The sequence below is a fragment of the Diplotaxodon limnothrissa genome, linkage group LG9, assembly GCF_057381915.1.
Source record: "Diplotaxodon limnothrissa isolate DT_005_m linkage group LG9, D_limnothrissa_male_GT1.1, whole genome shotgun sequence".
In the NCBI taxonomy this organism is placed as follows: Eukaryota; Metazoa; Chordata; class Actinopteri; order Cichliformes; family Cichlidae; genus Diplotaxodon; species Diplotaxodon limnothrissa.
Genome location: NC_140604.1, coordinates 18,992,348 through 19,015,325, shown reverse-complemented (window position 1 = coordinate 19,015,325; position 22,978 = coordinate 18,992,348). Strand labels below are relative to the sequence as shown.

Sequence of the window (22,978 nt, the reverse complement as noted above, 5' to 3'; positions counted from 1 at the left end):
TAAAGTTACGTCACTTACACTACTCTGGGATCTACTACACTACAGGAGAAGCAGACAGAAGCACTTTTACATAGCTTTGGACCAAGTCAGCCCACGGCAAAGCTACAATACGTAATATATGGATATATCTGCAGATCTTTTGTCTCAAATATACTCTTAAATATGAGACTTTGGAGGAAAGATTGAGAGAAAAGAAAATAAGTTTACCAGTACATTCACAACAAACAATTCATCCGTCAAGGGGAAAAGTACAAGAGGATTTGGAGAGATGTGTCTTATAGATCCTGGCCAAGTCGTTCAATCTCCTCAATAAGAAAGTCGATGTCCTCAAAGGTAGCAGCAGGATTTGAGATCACCATGCGAAAGAAGTTGACCTTGTCCCCTTGTGGCTGGTAGCTCACCATAGTTGTCCCGTACTCCATCATTCTGGCTTTTATGACGGGAGCCACCTGACAACATGCAACAAATACAGCATGAATTGCTGTTCCTTCAGGAAGAGAGAATAAAATATGTGAAAGATACACAGAAGGTCAGGGCAGAGACAAAATGGGCCATTGGGCGCAAATGAAAAAGTCTCCCAACCGTACCTCACAAACATGGTGAGCTATACAGCTAGATGCTTTGCAAAGTTAAGCATGTTAACAAAGAATAGGTAAGCAGGTAAGCATCCTGTGAATTCACAGCATTACGTGTCTTACCTCCTGCGTGCTCTAAGCAAGAAACACCCAGACCAGCACACAGTATTTTCAATAAATAGAGCGGGCCTGAAGTGGACTGTCCTCTATTTAGTGTTAAATGTGAGACAGGATATCCTCAGACTATATCCTGACTTTGTGTTTGTTTTGAGTTTGTTTATGGTCATTTTGTGTCCTTCTTCTATCTACGTCAACTCATACTCTTTTTGTGCAGATTACTACAGCAGTTTATTAATTTTCTAACGAGGCTGAAGGGGAAATAAAACTAAATGCAAAACACAGGAGACAAACAACCACAAAACAAAAACAGGAAATATATTCAAATAAGGACAAACAGAACTCGAGTGAACTTAACAGAAGAGATGGAACGAGATGAGGAGATGAAGGGAAATACCAACGAGGCAAATAAAGCTGCAATAATGCATACAGTAAACAGAACTCAAATATAATGACACCTAAAGGCTAAAAGTGCTCAAGAGCAAAACAAAACCTAAACAAAACTAAAAAAAAAGAAACACAAAACTATTAAAGAACAAGAATTCAGCAAACCCTGCACGACTGTAGGATCTTGACATTTTCTCATAAATTTTGTGTCAGCATTTAATAAAATCACTGTTTACTTGCATTTTTAAATTTCTCAAATAAAAATGTAGGAAAATAATATTTTATTCTCAGTACTTTAAATGATTTGATTGCAGAACTACTTTTTTTCACATATCACATATCCCATTTTATTAGCATTTAGTTCGTGTTTTTACATTTTACATGGTTGTTAACAGTCGTCTAACTCAAATTGCAGGAACAGTTTGGGAGAGTATTGCCTGACTACTTCTCTTTCTGTGTAATCGGATCTAAATGGGTGCTTGTTTGTTTATACAAGTCAAAGTTCTTCCCAGGTTCATCAGACCTACAGACCATGTAGGTCATTTACCCCCCATCGATCTGACAGCTAAATGTAACAGCAGCTGGGTGCACAGCCCCATGACTGCTGCTCCTGCCATGCTGAGAGGTTATCTCTAAGAGTGAAGCCAGGGGTGATGCTCATTTATTTTGTACTCAGCAGAGTCACGATGCTGGTGTAGATTCTTTGCAGTGATGAGCGGCGACAGATTCAATTTCATGTCTGAAACTCTCAGTGCTCGTTTTGACCGACGCTCGGCCTGTTAGACGGCTCACTGAGAGAAAACTCCTCTGCGTCTGTGTCTCTGGAATATCATTTTTAGGGCTTGGTTGGTTAGAGGATTTGTATAAAAAGGTTTCGTCGTGACCAACTTCAGGATATGCAGATGAGATCCAGCAAGTTCAAGTGACAGTTTGAGTGCAGCTTTAGCTTAAGGGCTTAAGTTAACCGTGGCTCATATGACCCAGAATAATCGTGCAAGAATTTTAATAAGTCTGTGGGTATTACCAAAACAGGCTTTAACACTCAGCTAACTTCTCGAGGAAGTTGGCTTCAGTTTCAGATTACTGCCTGCTAGATTAGTTAGTTGTTTCCATACAGCTCTCATCACATAATCAGTCATTTCTTTCCTAATGTCTTGCAGGTGTCTCACTGCAGTTGGCGTGCTTGCTGCAAAATAATTTACTGTGTGCTGATTTCCCTCAAATCAATCTTTTAACAGTTCCTCCCATTCTCCTCATCCATTAGAGGATGTCATTAAGACACGTGGAAACTGATGAGGGCTCCTTCAGTTCTCAGCTCTTCCTCAAAGTGCTAATCTGGCAGCATTACATCACCCCTCAGGCTCAGAGTCAGAGTGTGGAAAGCTGTCCAGTCAGTCTGTCTACTCGGTGAAGCATGACCATGGTGTTTTTTCAAGTAATTTTTCAAAGAAAACAAAGGGAAACATCTGCATTTGCAGAGCAATGATGAAGCTGGTAACGATTTCTAGTCAACAGGAAGAGAGAGAAGAGAGAGAAGTGGTCTTTGTATAGCAGACATGAACGCCATCTGTTTGTCCTGATTGTCAATTATGAGGCCCCTGCTGCTGTGGTATCCTCTGAATGGCCAGCACATTAGCCAGCTGAAAAGCCTCACTTCTTTTTAACCCGTACTCTGTGTCCTGTTTAAGACCGCTGCCATTTCTCCTCATGTGCAGGGCAAAGTATTATTTTAATCCTGAGTATAAGCTGCCCCTAATTAGAAAGATGTGTGATAGTCGAGCTGGATATGAATGACGGGGCTCGTGAAAGTTGTGTTGGGGAGATACTACAGTGAGACTCCTTATCTGAGAGTACCCACCTTGTGCAGGTGTTTCTTTCTCTCCTCTTTGTCCTCCATGTAGCGGATGCCAGGCGGCAGGTACCAGAAGCAGACGTTGGTGTGCTGAGGCTGAGGGGACACACAGACAACAAGATATCAGAGGAATAAACTGAGGAAAAACAAACAGCGACTGAGTGCAGTTGTATAAAAAAAAATAATTTAAAAAAATGCTGATTTATCTTGGCGTTCACGAGAGTAATGATTACTCATAAGCCCATTAAATTTTAGAGCAGGTCTTGGTGTGCATATCTTTAAAACTTCAAAATGACCCTGGTGCAGAATATGTTCTACTTTTTTATGTAATGGCGAATTATGAATTTAATTATATATGACAAAGTAAAAAAAATATAGTAGGCAGGGCCAGACAGCAGAGGTGATATAATTTAGCACTAACCAATTCTGAAAATTAAGGATTCAACATGGATGAGGCGGCTATGTCCATCTTTTATATACAGTCTGTGTGCGTATTACATATACCTACACCTTTATACACGCAGTTTAAACATGGTATACAGCCGTTTTGTAGAATTCAAAGCTATTCATGCCTAAAATCCTGCAGAAATCTTATGACATTAAAATGCTTGTATCCTAAGCCAAACTGATTTTGAATGAAAATGCTGATTTGCATCCCAGAGCAACAATCCAATATGAGTTCACAGCATCGGACAGGTAGCGTGCCTTCTGTCACTAGATGTCTGAAAGCTCCTCACAGTGCTATTTTCTGGCACCCGAATCCCTGCAAGAACTCCCCGCCTGCCTGTCTGCATAAGAGCGGAAGGGCATTCATTACCAACAGCTGACTAACCATGCACACCAGCCTCATTTATACAGCTGGGCTGGTTTGGCTGTAGTATATTCAACATCAGATTGATGTAATGGCTCAATGGAAGGCACAGACAAGTGAGCACCTGGGCCATTGCCCAGAGGACTTGGCTTTTTCTCATCCCCCTCTGGGTTATGATGCTCATAGCCTTTTTGGGGCTCAGCAGGAAAACAATAAGGCTTGAAACATTAAAGAGCTTTCATAATAAATTACCCCATGTGTCCAAGCACCCCTTTCATAAGAGAGTTTTCTTCATACCCACATATGTTTGTGTTGTACTTCAGTTTAGTGCAGGATATTTCAGACACCACGCTATTCATATGCATATGAGCAATTATGGGCCGTTATGCTATTCATTAAACATAATAGCAGCACATTACACTGGCATCTGGAGGTAAAAATGGCATTCATCCAACTCAAAGCCAGAACACTCTGCATGGAAATCAAGTCAGCAATAATGACACTGAGGAAAAAGGAGCGACATGGGCTAATGTCAGCTACTTTTCCATGATTGTGTGACTGCAGATGAATTATCCTTTAGAGAGAGTGAAAGATGAATGTGAACATACTTTGCCATCAAAGACCATCTCGTATCCTTCCCTGTCTTTAATCTTGTTGTAGAGGTACTCGGACAGCTCCAGACACTTGTCAATCTGAGCCTCGAACCCAATGGTGCCCTGTCAAAGAAAAGATGTTTATCTGTAATTGCTCAAACTCCACAGCAGTATATAAATTTATTATATAGTATAGAGAACATTTGGCTTTGGGCTTCATCAGGGTCAATCTAAAACGTGTTACATATGCAGCCAAATGCATTTTAGCCAATGAGTGACCAACAAGGATAGGTTGAATATTTGACCATGTGATTTAAATCTGGTCATCTGGTCCCTGGAAATGGGGCCTGTGTGGCATCTTATTTGGTCCATAAAACTTAAAAGTGGTGCTTTCCCCCCACCTGATGTCACATATCCACGACACAAGACACTTTCAAACAATAAATAAATACTGAATTAATATATATTAGTATATAGATTAAAGTATAAAAGCAATTTTAAAATGACAACAAACAAATAAAAGACATTTAGAAGTTGCTGTAGGATCTCAGAGTTTGTCCTCTTCTCCGAAATTAAACTCAGTTTCCGTCATTTAATTTATTTGACGTCCATAATTCAAAATTTCAGGTTTTTATTTTTAGTTTTGACTTAATAACTCACAAAGTTTTTCTCTGAGTTTTGACACATTTTCTTAGAAGGGTGAATGACTGAAATTTTGAGAAGCTTTCATATATAATCTATGCATAAGAAATTTTTTTTAAAAATGCATTAATATAATATAGCAGAGCCAAAACGAAGATGAAAAGTGAAACAAGTGGAAGCAGCTTAATTAACTGAAAAGAGAGAAAGCATTTGCAACAGTCTGACAACAGCTGGATTAGCTTAATGACAGCCAGCATCAGCTGATGGTTCATCTGATACTCTTCTAACCATTAGTCTGACAAATCTTGCACAAGATGCACTTTTTAAGACAGTTTAACATCCTTAAATCTGCAAGCTGCTTTGCAACACATCTGGATCCACAGCTCTTCCTTTTCTAGCTGTGTCTGACTTAACAGTATGGCTGTTGTTATTTATTTCTGCTCTGTAGCAGCATGCCATCACTTTATCAATCAAAGGTGAGGTCTTGCTGCTGCTCTCCCTGCCTCTAGCTTTCCATGTAACGATGCAGAAGGCCAAGGAGGTCCCAGAACAGACCCATGCTGCCAAATATATACATTTTTGCAGACGGTACACCAATCTTCATTGATTATAGTGTTCTAGCATATTATTATTATTTATACCCTATTAATAGCTGCTTACAATCATCAAACTTTATCTTTATATTTATATTTATATTTATATTTATATTTATATTTATATTACCTTAGCTCTCCACATGAGCCACAGCTTGAAGATGTCCACATGACGTCCACACTGCAGCGCCTTGTCTCCGGTGTCGTAAGAAAGATCGTAGTGTTTGTCCTGCTGGAATAGGTAGCAGGCGTGCATCTGGTTGCAGTTCTGCATAAGACCCTGTGAAGTGAGAGCCAGAGCATTTACAGAATCACCTCAATAAACAAAAGCAGGAACACGCAGCATGGGGCTGAGAATTTGAGGCCTACCTCCTCTCTGACCAGCAGGGCAGAACACTGCAGAGGGACGGACATCATTTTGTGTGGATTCCATGTGACTGAATTGGCCCTGCAGTTTAAAACAAAACAAAACAAAAAGAACCAACCATCATTCAACGTTATATCAAATGCTCATTAGCTTGTAATATTTGCCCATTTGGGGCCAAACCGCATAAAACAGTTACTTGCCTCTCAACTCCGTCCAGCTTCCACCTGTGTCTCCTGGACATGAGCAGACTTCCTCCCCATGCTCCCTGAAACACGAAGAGATGAAAGACATTAGCATCCACATTTAATAAACCATCCATGTATAAAACTGATAGTGAAATCCTGACGCGTCTTAAGAAAAATGAACTGTCTCAGTCTTTCCACAATACAAAGAAGTACTGCTGTAGTAAATAAAAAAACCTCAGCACTGCTCCTTGTGGTTAAACTTTCAAAAATTAAGTCTGAGCACAAAATGACAGACATCATACTGGCAGCTCATTACCCGAACTTTGTGCCATAAGTTTAAAAAAAAGAATTGCTGTTTTAATTAATACAAAATGTTTTTTTTTTACTGTAAAAAAAATTTCTATCCGATTTCCTGTCATTTAATGGTTTGTGTACTACTGACTTCATCCACTCACACAGTAAATACTCCAACATGTATGCCAAGCTCCTCTGCATTTTTCCTATTTTGCAAAGCCATCTACAATGCCTGATTAGACACCTGGGTGGGCCAATTTTGGCCCCCTGGCCACATGTTTAACACTCCAGCACTAAAGCCTTTGATTTCTGTAGAAGTTCTGCCAACTAGCCAAACCTCATTTAATATTTAAGCTTTAAAAACACAACAGGGACTATTTTTGTGACACACACACACACACACACACACACACACACACACACACACACACACACACACACACACACACACACACACACACACACACACACACACACACACACACACACACACAGTAGTAGTATTAGTACACTTTAATATCACTGTTTTGTCTATGAATATATACACTGCATCTGTTCAAGTGCTTCCTAATGAATATATCTAATCAGCCAATCACATGGCAACATCTGAGTGATGTGGTCATGGACACTGACATGGTCAAGACGACCTGCTGAAGCTCAAACTGAGCATCAAAATGGGGAAGAAAGGTGATTTAACTGATGTGGGATGGTTGTTGGAGTCAGACTCAGTAATTCAGAAACTGCTGTTTTATCAGGATTTTCTTACACAACCATTTCTAAGGTTTAAAGAGAATGGCCGGAAAAAGCAAAAATATCCGGTGTCAGAGGTCTTAACGGAATGGCCACACTGCAGATACGAAGGCAAGAGTAACTCTAATAATTATTCGTTATAACCAAAGTATGAAGCAGAGCATCTCTGAATGCACAACTTTGACTTTTTGTCACCAGATCTCAATCTAATAGGGACCTCTGGGATGGAGTGAAATGGGAAATTAGCAGCATGGATGTCGAGACAACAAATCTGCAGCAACTGTGCAATGGTGTGATGTCAAAAGGGACCAACACCCCTGAGGAGCGTGTCCAGCACCTCGCTAAATCTATGTTTGGAAGAATTAAGGCAGACCTGAGGGCAAAAAGGGGGCCAAAGGTGTACCAGATAAAGTGCATTAATAAGTGAGTATATGTCTTTCTGGGAGCTGTAGCTAGAAAATTTAGCAGATAAACCAATGAAAATGATTAACAATCACAATGTGTGTGTGTGTGTGTGTGTGTGTGTGTGTGTGTGTGTGTGTGTGTGTGTGTGTGTGTGTGTGTGTGTGCGTGCGTGCGTGCGTGCGTGCGTGCTTTTTTTTACCCATCTCAGCTAGTTGAGGGATGACAGACAAGGCCATTTATTGCTCTTAATAGAGGTGTCCCCCTGTCAGGACTAAATCACTTTCATTAAGAGATAGAGTTCCTTCAGTGAGACGGCCCATGATGGTAAAGTCAGGGGAGGAGATGATTTACAGCCTCTGTTCCAGTTTTTCTAATCTCCAGTGTTAGATAGGAAATGGCGCGCTCTCTATCTGGGTCAACCGCAAGCAGTTAGAGGCGAGACAGACATAATAGATTTGTCAAACTCAGAGGTGAGCTCTTTGCTTCTGTGTATGCCTCCATTAAAATCCCTCTTGTGCACAAACACTCCAAAAATCCCACATGTGAAAGGTCAATATGACACTTTAAATGAATCAGGAAGCTTTACTCACATCCACGTGCATCCAGATGTTGTACTTTTTGCAAATGTCAGAAATGGCAATGAGGGGGTCAAAAGCTCCGTACACTGTTGTCCCAGCAGTCGCACTTACGAAGAAAGGTACAAAACCCTGCACAAGAGCAACCAAAATACTGCATATGAGGCCGTTATGTTGTTACAATATGTTCCCAAATTTCCCTCATCATCTCTGCAGTTTCAGTCGAGCGCACCCCATAAAATCAAAACTGTATGAAGTCATATCTGTCTATTTATAGCAGGGTAATAAATGTACATCATCTTACCTTCTGTTTTGCCTCCAGTATTCGCCTCTCAAGGTCAGCTGGGATCAATTTACCGCTGCAAAGGGAAAACAAGCTTTAGTTGGCTTTAAAGTTGTTTGTCATACTGTCAGTGGGCAAAGAAGGCCTCTACCTTAAAAACAAAAGGCAACACAGGAACAGAAATACAGAAAATATAAGTGCAAGTATTGCATTTGAAATTCTACTTAAAGGGACAGGACAGCGTCGGCACCAGAGCACATGGAGTGGATGGGCAACTAACTTTGACAGGGAGGCATAAGACTTGACTTACTCTGGTATTTAACCTAATAATTAACACTGGCGTGATTGTTACTACAACATTTGAGGTATTAAACTTTTTTATTGCCAAATTTTATTGCTTAATTTTACTTTTAGTTCTAAATGCCAGTAGAATTCAGCTTAGGGGGCACAGTGACCTTTATGGATGGACTTGGACCCCCAGAGCCCATAATGCTCACACTGCGACTATACAAGCCAAAGTCCACCCGCTCATCCATTTTCTTCCAGGCACGCTGTAAACATTAATGTCACCTCTCTTGACTTTAATGTTTAATGTTAGCTACTGCTTCCGTTGGTTGGGGAATGTGAGCAACGGAAACAGTTTTGTAGGTTATTCGGTTGACCTATTCACGATTACTTGAAAGAGACAATGCTGATACTCTGTTTGATGCTCTTAACGCCTCGAGGAGAGTTCCATCAGATTCAAGAGGTAGACATCTCTCCAAAACTGAGCACAAAACAGATAAGATGGATAAAGTGAAACACAGATGAGAGGGAGAAAACAATATAAATGTAATTTTGGGAGGAACTGTCCCTTTAAGTACAACTATAAGCAGTAATATATAAAGGATTTCATATCATATTATAAGGTTACAAATAGTCATGAGTCATTGTTAAGTATTGTAGTTACACATCATTGAGTGTTTTCCAGTCTAGGGTTTGGATTTCTTTTAAAGGGTCACAAGATGAAATATAAATTTGAATCCTAAGCTGAACAGGAGAGACACATCTTTACTGTTACTTGTGAACATTATCAGGTCTTTAGGCCTTATTGGTTTGGGTAAAACAAGTTTGTGAAGATTAGAAGGCTGTAGTGTTTCTCCACAATAATACAATAATAACTGTTTCTATATCGAGTGTTTTTAACATCAAAAACAATGAATATGCCTCATGGTTTAACTGAAGTATGATGCACGACTGAAGCCAGTTTTACCTTTGATCTGCTTTGATGCAGATCACGCTTTCGGTCCCAATGCCGAGAGCTGCTGCACCTTTTTTGATTGAAAAATGGCTCTAAGAGTTGAAGACAAGGGGGGAAAAAAAGATAATGAGTGACCGGATCCGTAAATATGTACGTCTTATGACAGATTTGTTTGTAATTTCATTGCTTTTTTCCTCACAGCATCTTTCAGCTGTCCTTTAAAGATGAAGGTGACATGCACACCAGTCACCTCGTGTCCTTCTGCATGCGACGTGCATAATGTCAGCTTTTTATCAGCAGCGGTGGAGTTAAAGTGACACGTAGTCACACATCAAGCACAGCCACAGTTACCATGAGATCTTTTTTGTGTTATTCTAGCAGCTGAAAGATACATTTTTTGACATTTGACTTAAAGAAATGTCCAAATAGTGTTCAGTGTTCACCGTTTGAGCCAAGCAGACATACACTGACGATGCCGTGAGGAATCGGATTTTAAACACGGATGCCTACATGTTCGGATGTGAAGGCCACCAGTCTGGGAACGGATGACATTCCCTTCTCTTTCACCTCAGGGAACATCTTGAAGCGGGCCAGCAGCATGGCGTACATGTTAGAAATAGCACCACCTGGAGGACAGACAGGATTGAGTTAGGGACGTGTCTCCAGGGAGTGATGCAGGGTTTCTAAACGATTGCTCCCTTATTCTCAAGGAGCTGCCACAGTAGATAGCTCTGCATGTTTACTGACACAACCCCAAAGGAATCTGTCTTCTCCTTGGATTGAACCACAAATCTTTTGCTTGTTAGGTAAATGTGTAAGCCAATAAACTACTGATAAAAAAAAAAAGTAGGCTGCTACATTGTTTCAAGATGTCCATGTTCATGTAAAACAAACTTTTGTTCATCAAGAGCATATCAAGAAATGACAAAGCATCCAAAATTGCATCTCGCTGTCCACAATGTCACAGCCAATCACAGGCTTTGTCAGTAAATTCTCCGATGATTGCCTCTCATTATGAAGTGCATGGGAGAAATTAAAGATTGGGGTGGGTGAGGGTGAGGGGGCTTAAACTGAAAATTATTTTATGCTAATTGGCTTTGAAACACGTTCCATTTATATCATCAAAATGCAAATTGACACGTTACAGCACACACCCGCACACACACACACACACACACACACACACACACACACACACACACACACACACACACACACACACACACACATACAGCCAGTTCCATCTCCAGTCAAACAGAGGGGTGTCAGAGCACTCTGCGTCACCTGCCATGCAAACATACCAGGAGAAAAAATGCCATCTCCTCGCCCATCCGGCCAGCCAATGATCTCCCTCATCTTCTTCAGAGTGACGTACTCCAGCAGCACAAAGACAGGAGCTACCTCATAGGTGAACCTGCACGTTACACAAGACGCATCACATGGCGCTCGTTACATGAACACGGTGCCATCGTGACTCATCAACAAATAAAAAGCTGCCATTAAACTGACATTATTTTTTAAAAATCTGAAGTTTGGACGTTTCAGGAAAGGAGGGTTGTCGTTGGCCTGTGCAGAGGTTCATTTAAAAAATGCTCAGATTCTGAGGTTGTCTGGAGGTTTCTGGCTTCACTTTTGAAGAAGTGCAGAATTACTGTCAATCGTGTGCACACATTTTAACAGCTCTGATGCATTCTCAAGTGTTTTCCATTTATATAGAAACACTTAAATGCACATGAAAATATTTTTTCAAGCCAAACACCCAAAATTTTACTGACAAAATGCACTCCTTTAATATTTTGAACTCCCACATTTTCATCATCCTGCTCCTATTTAAAACTTGCATCTCTGTTGTGTGCTCCCTAATATTTCTATATATATATTTCTAAATATATTTTTGCATTAAGATATTGGCTGTATTCATTTGAACCTCCCTCCACTGTAAACAGCAGGTTTACTTTTCATTTCCTCACAGTTGCCAAAAGAGTTTATCTCCCCCAAAACACACATGTGAAATTAGCTCCAGATTAGTCTGAATTTAATTTCAGAGCTAATTTTCTCCTCTTGAATCCCCAGGAAGATCAGAGGTGAAGGGGGGGCGGGGGGGGGGGGGGGGGGGGGGGGGATAAAAGGCTGAGGGGGAAGAGGGGGGAGCCTTGTGGGTGCAAGGAGGGGGCTGAGGGGTGGGGGCCTGCCTTTCATTTCACCCCTTTTCATTTGCCATGACTGAGTGTGTGTGTGTGTGTGTGTGTGTGTGGTGGTGGTGGTGGTGGGGGGGCGCGCTATCAGGCCATGCAGACGCAGAGCAGACTGCTCGCGGATGGTCCGGAAATGGGATCCATTGTCATTATCGTTATCACCGCTTAAAATCGCGATGAAGCAGGCCACATACTTACATATTGGTGTTGGCGGTGGATGTTAGCCAATCGGCTGCAAGTCCGACCATGTCTAATCCCGTGGAGAGCTGATTGAAGTACCTGGGGTGGGCTGAAGGGAAAGGAGCAGAGGATGGAGAAGGCAAAGAGGAGGAGTGTGAGATGGCTGCAATTTTAAGGTTTTCCTTAGCGAGCAGAAGCTGTCATCTTCTGAGCGCTTTAATTGCGGGTTAGAATTGTAGCTGCAGAGTCAACTAAAAAAAAAACACCTGAATGAAAACACCAAATGATGAGAACATTTGGTGTAATGTAAAAGGTAAACACACAAACCATGTTACAGCACTGACACGTGATTAGATCTCAGTGTGCGTCATAAACACGGGCGTTAAAATAAAGAGTAATTTATGGGGGTGATCAAGCAAAAAAAAAAAGAAAGAAAGAAAGAAAGAAAGAAGACAAAGGAATTAAGGAAGGAAGATATAACTGTACTTATAAACCTGGTGCAAGTCCTTCTCAACACCATATAATTCCTAAATAATAATAATAAACATTTTTCTCGTAGCAGAGGAAAATTGCTGATAAATGGTTACAATAAATGATTGAAATCCTCACATCTTTGCTCATATCTGCATTACAGTGTGATTTTAATTGTTTTCAAGGTTGTTAAATATTCATCACCACCATAAACTATTTTTTCAGTTTTTCTCTTTCTTTTTTTTGGAGGCTGAAATCTGTCCTGTGGTGTTGCTGTAAATCCCCCCCTGCGTGTGTCACTCAGGGGAGAATAATGGACTTGGCCTATGAAGCCTGGTTATTAGCCTATTATCTCCTACTTGGTGAACCAGATTTACTGCGTCACTGCATTTATCGGTCTGGTGGTCAGGAGGAGGAAAAGGAGGACAACTGTGTTGATGCTTTATAGGCATCATTTATCATTTTATTTATTTATTTATTAAACCCGGAACACGTTAAAGACGTTTTCTTTGTTTGCCTCTCTCTTTCCGGGTCGGTTTTTTAAGCTTACCGCTTTCGTGTTTCCAGTTTAGTTTTGCAGTAACTCGAGTTTTAAATAATTTTTAGGGTGTAACATAATTTTCACAGTGGCTCTCTGTAATTTATACAGCTTTTCTTTTTATTTTATTGTAAACGTGTTTTTAATTTGCCATTTATATGCGTGAATATTGGAATTTTGGCAGATTTCACACAAAGATGAGCGAAAGGCCGGGATTCAGGCCTGCGCGTGATGATACAGCCTGGGGGGAAATTTTTTCCAACACTCCGAAGCATCTATTTTTTTAAAATAAACATATATGTATATTAAAAAGTGAATTTATTGATTTGCATGCATGCAATAAAATCATACCCAGGCCTACCTGTTTTGATGGCGTATTTCAATGTAGCGCGACAGCTGATCAAGATGTCGTCCAGAGTCGCAGGTTCGTCCTGCAGCTCCCAGTTGTTCATCTGAAGCAGCTCGTTCGGATAATGAAAATCAATAACTTTCGTTTCCCGGTCGAAAGACTCCACTATGTAGGCCAGTAAAATATCCACAACTTCCTGCAGGAAGGTCATCGTTTTGGTATCACCGTCCGTGGCCGGTAACAGGTCTGCGAGAGGGGGGGGGGGGGGGGTGGATTACAGTGGAGACATTTTGTGATTTTTATTTGAGGACGGAGGAATGTGTGCAAAAAAATGCTCCCACGCAATATTAAGATTCATATTTACACGAGTCAAAGTTTTATTTATTTTTTTGTCTTTGAATTTTTCCTCCATACAAACAAATAAATATGTCATATTGTTTCCACGTCCGAACACTGATTCTGCTTTATACGAAAATCTCGTGTTTTGCGCTCAACACATCAAAACACACGATTCTGGTGAAGGTGACCTCTCGGAAATAGCCCCTCTCTGAGGAGAACAGACCAACATAACTCCTCTTTCAGAATGTGGTGAAAAAATGAAAATGATGGACAAAACTATTCATCCAATACACAATGTGTTATTTTATAAATTGAGATTAAAGCGGATAACTTCAGCCAAACATTTCTCAGGAGTTTGTGCGATCAGATGCAAATATTTGAGAAGCATTTTGAGATTATTTCCTTTTATAGTTAAGATGATTATATACAAATATTGTATATAAACAATGTCTATTTTCTAGCCTACTTCGCACAGTGAAAACTGCTCAATGTAAAGCCAAGTCTGGACTCGGGGAAGAAAATAAATCTTAAAATTAATCCAGCTTCACAGTGCACTTTCGTACCTGTTGAATAGAGGTCGGAGAAGCCCACAGCAGCTTTGGTGCAGTTGCAGGATTTGTTGCAGCCGCAGGTTCCTGCAGCCGTCTCTGGCGGCTGCTTGGCGCCCGGCTCGGCGGCTTTCTCCACCTCCCCGACATTTAGCAGCGCTTTGGAAACCCACAAAAAATAGCATCGAAATATATATATTTTTATTACTCTAGGGCCAGACAGTTATGATGGAAATAGCTGGCACGTTTGCCTAAAAATAGCTTCCCCTCCGTCTCCACCCCCACCCCCGCTCCTTCCCCAACATACCACATAATTTCGATCCAATTCCTCCGGATAATTTCTGGGCCGCTGCTTGGCACCAAGCCCTGGCTGAAAGAGAGAAGTGGGATAAATCAGATAAGGGATGTGCTGGCTTCAGCTTCAGTCCAAGTTTAGGGAAACACAAAAGGCGCCATGCAACTTGGAATAAAACAGCTCTTTAGATACACGAAAAATGTCTCATGTGGAGAAAAAGAAGAAAGAAAGAAGCAAAAAGAAAAAAAAAGAAAGCAGGATTGTTGCCTATTATAAGGCCTGTCTGGTGGTTCGGTGAATGCAGGGCACTGGCTTGAGACAACGCTCAGGAATTACTGCGCCCGGTCCATCAGGATGTGGTTTGAAGACAAAAAGCCACTCACGCGTACTCGGGCTCTGACTCCCGGTATTGGCCCCGGCATTATCTCCGCCAAGAGACCAGAACCCGTGTGATGCCATTGTTGCCGGTAGTTAGGAGCTGCAGGAGGCGCGGAGACCGACAGAGCCCATCCACACGCGACGACCGGGAGCTGTTCAGAGCCGATGTGGTGCTGAATCTGACCAGACCTTTCAGACTGCTTGAAATCCAGCCGTGCATCCGACAGACGCTTTAATTCGCTGGAAAGACACTACAAATAAACCGACCCTCGTAAGTGCGTGTGTGAGCGTGGGGTGGGTAAAAAAAAAAAAAAAGAAATCACAAAAGGCGTCCTCGCTTCCTCCTTTGCAGGTGTCCACAGGTGCACGAAGCATGAAACGCCGTGTCCAGAAAGAAATCCGCAAACACTTGACCGGCGCAGAGCAGCCACGCTCTTTACTTAATAGGGGGAAAAATGCAATACAGCGCAAGATAGTTTGCGCAAGTTCCGGATGTAGTGAAATGTCTTTTGATGCAAAGCTGCTACATTATATAAAAAATGACTCAGAGAAAAACAATAAGAAAAAAGAAAATGGTGATGAAAATGGTGGAGGGGGAAAAAGCAGCTATGAGGCTACAGCTGCTGGTAAATATGCGGCGCACAAGCCATGCCTAATTGCAGCCAACCTAAATTTCACGTCACTAACGCAATCCCGTGGTGATTCACTTCAGGTCATGACGAGCCGCGCTGCGTCGTGCGTCGTGACTCCATACATCCCCGACATTTTTGGCCCCCTGCGCACAGAACTTACCCTCCATACAGACACTGAACGCCAACTAATTCATCTGCCCAGCAATCGCAGACCTATTTTTTCAGACCTCTAATTGCCCGCCTCCGGTGGAGGAGACAGCGGGGCGGAGAGGGGACTCGGTTCAAATGCACAGAGTGTTCGTGGGTCCCTCCTCTCTCCGCTCACTCCAGGGGCGCGTTACTCCGAAAATATTTATTACCGAGAGAGGGGCTTGCTTTACTTTCTTTACTCACAAAGTGGGTTTTTTTGTCTGATTTTGAGACACCTCCCTCCACCCACCCCATCCAAAATAAAGTTAAGCCGTTAAATCTGTAGTTTAACTGCGTCAAAATATCCGGATACAAGGAGGAAAACAAATGGGAATAGTTAAAGACAACATTAACTCTGTTTTTCTTTGCTCTGGTATTGTGTTGTGAAGCAGTGTGTGTTTGTCTGCAAAGGTGCTACAGAAATAACATTTTATGTTACTTACAATATCTAGTTACAAATCACCACGTGGAACTCCAACACTGTCACCTTCTGTCTCCACGAATTAGTGTAAATTAACCCTGCAGGCATCAAAGCGACACTGAGCCCCATCTGCAGTGATTTATAAATGCACTGGTCAACAGTTATCTAATACCCAAAAAGCCTCATTAACATAAACTGAACCCTTTAATATATATATATATATATATATATATATATATATATATATATATGGGGTCATAGTCTTTTGAACAAAGTCAAACTTTAAGTCCCAAATGTCAACATGTGACTATAAATTTGTGATGTGTCTCTTTGAAGTCAGAAGTTCCTGACACACACACACACACACACACACACACACACACACACACACACACACACACACACACACATATATACATATATATATATATATATATATATATATATATATATATATATATATATATATATATATATGTATATATATACACACACACACACACACACACACACACACACACACACACACACACACACACACTCAGTGTGTTATGAGATCACTCTATTGTGTCATTTCCGAGTTTTTTTTCTTTGTTCAAACTTGGTGTAACATTTTGTAATATTTCTTTATTTTAAATAATTTGTCTGTGAATCCTGTGTGTGGAGGAAGCTGTAACAGTTTTTCTTCCGTAGTCTGCATTTTGTCAGTATTTCTTCAGCCCTACGTGTTTTTATGCCACTGTGCACTGTGTGCAGTCAGCATGTAGCTGGGGATTCACTAACAGCCCCCAAGGGGGGCTTCTCTTTCAAAAATGTCACATAAAGGTCAGAGGTTGAATCTGGCATCAATATTCAAATAAATACATAAATAAAAAACATTCTGTCCTTCTTACTTTTCCACCAAATATTCACAAGAATCAAAGGCTGTCATTTGAGTGAATGCTATTTCAAATGTAGTGATTATTGCGCACAAAGCAACAATTACGCGGGATGGAGGATAATGCGAGGAATTGATGTACTTTATACACACAGGCAATGAAACACTGAATGTCTTTGCATTTTTCCTTCTATGTTATTCATTTTGCACGGTTATGAAAAGTTTGCGATTTCGGCTAATTTGAGAGCAGCGAACTAAAAATAATGAAATGGGACGAGGAATTTAATATATTTTTTTGTTTAAGTGAACAAACTGAACATTTGAGCAGATAAAATAATGTACATTCTTCACAATATGAAGCTGATTAGTCTTCGGAATGACTTGAAATGCAAAGTTTTAAGAGCACAACCTGCAAATTTTTTGAAAGAAAATAAAGATATCGAAGAAAAAACATTGGAAATACAGAATACCAGTAACTAAACTGTTGGTCTCATAAATAAAACCTTATTTTACAGCAAGTTTAAAAGTATGACATCTTGTTATTTACATTGACTGTACTCTGTGTTCACTGTATGCATGAAAATCAATACAGTCTGTCCAGTTAAGTCCAGAGGAGTTTCATTTCCTACCCAAACTGTTGTACAATGTGTCTGAAGATCAATAAAATAAATGAAACATGTGCTGTGGTTAGCAGGACACCAGAACAAACTGCCACATGGTGCGATCAGCGATCCCGACCGATCAAGTCCCGAATAGCCAAAAGTCACTTCCTGTATTCAGTAATGTTTGATCAGCCTTTGTCTCTGCGAGGTCTTCCTCAGTAGATGTCTGAAGTCGTATGGATTCTCTTCAGTCCGGCTCTCTGTGGAGGCCATTCTGGGAACAGAGCGTCTGTCGATTACACAAAGGAGACAAATTTCAGCACAAGTAGATAAAAACAGAAATGTTGAACACAAGGTAGGACGTGGGGATGTAAACAAACAAACAAACAAAATTAAATGGAAAGGAGATGAAAAGATTCATGTTCAGGGTTCAAGGTTTTCATACTGGTTATCATATTTGGGCCATTTATCATGAGCTGTCCAAGGGAGCGGCCAAGCTGAAGGGAAAATAGATTAAATTCATGTATGAATTTATCCTTCGAGCAAGTAAAAACTAAAATTCAAAAACCAAACTCATAAACAGAGGTGCTGGTACCTCACAAGTCCTATTATGGAGTAAGGATGTGGCCAGACTAAAACTACAAATCAAGTAGCTGATTTGTAGTCCAGATCTGAAGAATCTTTAATAATATCTTTTAGTGACAGGCAGCAGAATAGCGCTGAAAAATAAAAGAAAGTTGAAGTGCCAAAAGCTGCAGTTCCTCAAACAGCCACTTGAGGCAGACTGCTGTAAGCTCATGTTAAACTGAACAACTTTCTGTAAAAATAAACATGTTTACAGCCCAGTTGTTGGCTCTGCAGATAATTTACCTCTTCACAAAAACTTTATTGTGGAGTGAAATTTTTATTATGAATCAGCAAATTAAATTTAGTCAAGGCTTAAAACTATGCATTATTATGGGTGAGACTGGTTTGAGTGACAGGTGGATGCAGGCTAGGCTGCTAATCTGTCTGCTAGGCTTCACCTCAGCTAATTAAAGTCACTGAACTGGAAGTTTTGACTGTGTTTGTGGTGTTTCTGCCTTTTGTAGCCTTTATGATGAAATTATTTGACCAGCTAAGTGATACAAACTCTCCAAGTCTACGCTTGTGATGAGTTAAAGTCTGGTATTTTATTTGCATGTTACAAAGCACTAATTAGTTGATATCTGTGAACTGTGCCTATACATTCAAGCACAACGTTAGAATTAAAGACAAGAGACAACTACATCACTATTTGTGAAGGAATTTCAGAATTTCTGTCTTATATCTGTGAGGTTCTGACTGGACTATGAATATAAGTAATTTATGCGAACGTCTGTTGAATGTGTAGACTGCAACAGATTAGCAACGAATGACAGCAATTGTCCTTATTATCATAAAGACACTGCGTGTAATTATTTACTTGACCTTATTTAGCAGACTGACTTCATCTTATTGCCATTTTATTACCAACTTTAAAGCAGCAAAGTCACTTTGAAGAAAACAATTGACTGAGTTTTCATAGACTTGCTGTGAAGACTTTCAAAACTACAAAGTTTACTGTACACAGTTGCAATAAAATTGTAGCATGCCATGGTCTCTAACCACTATTGTCCTTACTGTAACTATAGCCTTACCAGCTAGCCAACATTAGCTGCTAGCTTAGTACTCCAGCCTCATTAAAATACGATCAGATCTGTCTCTTAAATCCAAGATGCTTCAGAAGTGGCTTCAGTGGGTGATATCATGGTGAGAACTTCCATCTTTCATATACAGCCTGTATAGCTTTGTCTTATTATGGTTATGTAGATAATGCTTTTCCCTCTTTCTGTAAACTAAGGTCTGACTTTACAAATCATCCAAATTCACTGAGATTACATTTATTTTTAAACAGTAGCAACAGTAGTATCATTATTATACTGAAGTAGAAACGTAACAAATTCAGTTAGCAAACATTAACAATGTAACTTGTGACTATATTTGTGAATCAGTAAAGCTGAACTGTAATAAATTGTACGTGCAGACGGTAACAAAGCGGTCAGCTGGACAAAAATCCTGAAGGCCATTACCTATCTTTCATCTGTTTCACATAATGCGAGTCGATGGAAATGATGACGAGATGGTTGGAAAAACAATCCCAAAAATGTCATAATGGGACCTCGTGGTTGGTATTGACAAAGATTAAAATGGCATCATAAAAAGTGGAAACTGATTTCCAGCTTAAAAGTGGTTCCACCTTGTTGAAGCTTATTGATGGTGCTGATTACAACATAGCTGATAGTTATCTCGGATGATCTGATATCCTCGTGTTGGTGTTGTTCCCAGACCATCATGAAAATGTTGTTCCAGGTTCAACATTGCAAGTGACCAATCACATTGTTGTGACGTTATTCTTTTGCGCGCCAAGCCATTCGTGCATTTATGAAATTCCAATGTTGCAAGGACAATATCAATTCTGCTTACTGTTTATTAAAGGGTTACGGTTAGGGTTAGGGTCCGTTGATCGGCGGACAGAGGCGGTTTCTCCCAGCTTAAGTACAGTTTTTTGTTTTACGCCGGTTTTTCCCGAAGTCGCAAAAGTATGACGTCACAACATTCTGATTGGTCACTTGCAATGTTGATCCTGGAACAACATTTAGTATGATGATCTGGGAACAACACCAACACGAGGATATCAGATCGTGCAGTTATCTCTCAGGTGCTTTGAATGGGGTTGGTTCAGTGTTAAAGCAGAAACAAGTAATTAATGCAGTCATGCACAGTTTCACAAAAATACAGGGACACTTTATAGGACATGTACTTATTGCCAGAGACACTATGAAGAGGACATAAATGACACACCTGTTTTCTTTGGCAGATTTGGGACGCTCCGGTTCAGTGGCGGCCCTCTCTCGGATCTGTCGACTGGGAGCAGTCAGTCTCTGCTCTACAGACTGCCTCCTGTCCCCAAACTGCCTTCTATCCATAGATCGTCTCCTGTCCATGGACTGCTTCCTCTCTACGGACCGCCTCCTTTCCATTGACTGCCTCCTCCCTATAGATTGCTTCCTCTCAGGCATGGATGATGTGTTCTCTTTGGACATGGAGGGTTCAGAACGGCTGGTAGAGAGGGCTGGGTAGTAGTGGTCATCCACATCCAACAGTTTCCCTGAGCTACAGCAAAAATAAGAGGACGGGGTCAGACAGACATTAGAGTGTCATCAAACAGTCTTTAAACAGGTTCTCCGGATGCAAATAGAGCACAGGTGTGACTGAAACCAGACACGAATGCTGTAAAAATCAATACAACGCATTTCTCATAAACACAATAACCTCAATAGTAGATTTTGATTGAAGTTAAGTGCTTTTCCTCTCGTTATGTTTTTCTTACTTTACGTTCAAATCTGATTATAAAGTCATTTGTTTAAGGTCAGATAAAACTCTATTCAAGTTTTTATTTTAAAATTAGGAGCAGGCGCAGGTTGGCTATATGGACTTCAATGCAGCTACCTCAGCAACTCTTTAAAGGGGACCATATGTGCTCATTTCATACTCAAATTTTTAATTTTGACTCGACTGAAGCTGCTCTGCATGAATCAGACTTCAAAAATAATACTTGTTTTTCTTATACTTGACTGTTGTGAAGCTCTTTGCTTCCTGTCTAAAACAAGTCAAAACATCTCCTTTAAGGCCACTCCCCTTTAGGCTAACTTTCCTTTGACTGGTTGCCCCTCATAAACCGAGGGTTTAGCTATTCTGCTCACATGCAGAGCTGTTGTTTTTTCTAACTTTCTTCGTCTATAAGCAGGTCTTTGAGATACTCATGATCTTCTGCTTTTTGTGATTTTTTTTCTTTTAGAAGCCACTAAATGCTGGCATCAATATAACTATTTCTTTATTGTAGAAAAGGAGAAAAATATTTTCCCCAAGTTAATTCACCAGCTGATTTCACATCTTTAAAATTTGTCTCTGTGATAGCAGTGACTATAAAATTAACTGAGCAGCAGAAAGAAGACAAATCTTATTGAGAAGAGGATAATTATCAAGTCCTCATCATCCAGGTATCTGCTCACCAGACTGTGTAAACTGTCCATCTGCACTGTGCAGCCCTTCTCTCAGCCGTCACTTTGACCTCCATTTGAACAGAAGTGTGAAAAGGACAGTTTCAATGTGCAGATCAATATGTCTCACACATTGTTAACATAAGGTAACAACCACTATCAGAATATATAGTCAGTACTACCAGTACACTGATCTCATTCTTACATTGTGATGTGTTTGAAGCTTGACCTGAACTTATCACTGTACTTTTGGAGGCGGGGTTGGCACACAATTATCCCACTGATGAATTACAATAAATGTGCTATTCTAAAGCTGAAATACATTCTTTCTCCTTGATTATAATTACCTCTCCTGTCCTCTAAACTATTAGCTCAATTATGTGATTGACACAGCACGGACAAAGAAAAACCACAATGACAATGGCTAGCACAAGATTTAGATCTATTATATAAGAGCTTTTAATTTTTTTTAAGTTTTTGTAGCACTAGATAATTCACAGAGGAATGCAGATGTTCAGTTTGTTTGTTAAGATGGCTCTGTGACAAAGACTTCAGGTTATAGCTGGTCGTGTTTTAACTAGCTGAAGTACTGCCATTCCCTACAACATCCACTGATTTTTCTTTTTTTATGCCATATACAACTCAAACATTACTAACACGACAACATAAATTGACTGAATATCTCAAGGCACCTGCCACATTGAACTAACCAGATATGGCACATTTAACAAGCCCTTCTGAACCCCTTATTGACCTTGGAGTGGCAGTGCATGAGTCTTATTCAGGCATACCAGATAAAGGTATACCTGGGTTGGGGGTCGGCTTAGGCCTGCCACTATTGGTAAAGTACAGCATATAGTCTTCACTGTTGTTTTATACTGCATCATCTCAATTTTTAACTTTGATTGTTCAGTAATCTAAAGCTCTGAAATCACTCTTCATTTTTTGTACTGGCTAATGAGCCAGGTCAGAAAATAAATGGGGGCTCGTCCGGGATCTTCTGGATTCTTCTGGGTTGACTAAACATTTGAGTTTCTTTGATAAGGTGAGAGAAGCTTTGAGGAGTGACTGAGCAAACTTTCTTTTCTTTTTTTTTTAAAGCTAGGTGGCTATTCTGCCATTTTACAAGGCCCTTAATCCAAAATAAAGAAGTGGCTTATAAGCTGGGTCAGAACAAAAAAGGGGGGCTTGTCTGGGATCTTTTGAATTCTTCTGGGTAGACTAAAAACTATTT

The 22,978-nt window shown here is 40.4% G+C and overlaps 2 protein-coding genes across 5 annotated transcripts in view; both read right to left on the bottom strand.

The window, feature by feature from the left end:
• Positions 1-275: 275 nt before the first annotated feature.
• gad2 (glutamate decarboxylase 2) lies at positions 276-15,043 on the bottom strand. Its single transcript, XM_085362073.1, has 16 exons — positions 14,968-15,043; positions 14,597-14,659; positions 14,305-14,448; positions 13,415-13,648; positions 12,063-12,153; positions 10,971-11,083; positions 10,180-10,295; positions 9,682-9,761; positions 8,451-8,505; positions 8,162-8,278; positions 6,138-6,202; positions 5,940-6,018; positions 5,701-5,850; positions 4,351-4,458; positions 2,938-3,027; positions 276-449 (listed from the first exon to the last, which is right to left on the bottom strand). Exons 1-16 carry the CDS (start codon positions 15,041-15,043, stop codon positions 276-278), a joined length of 1,755 nt encoding a protein of 584 aa, XP_085218199.1.
• Positions 15,044-17,857: 2,814 nt separating this feature from the next.
• The window catches only part of myo3a (myosin IIIA), a 67,019-nt gene continuing 61,898 nt past the window's right edge, over positions 17,858-22,978 (bottom strand). For 3 of the 4 annotated variants that reach the window (XM_085362070.1, XM_085362071.1, XM_085362069.1), the window contains 2 exons: positions 20,546-20,857; positions 17,858-17,972 (listed from right to left, as the gene is read on the bottom strand). In XM_085362070.1, coding sequence (XP_085218196.1) covers positions 17,858-17,972; positions 20,546-20,857 — 427 coding nt within the window. The remainder of the gene's footprint in view (positions 17,973-20,545; positions 20,858-22,978) is intronic. The other variant, XM_085362072.1, reaches the window with a different exon arrangement.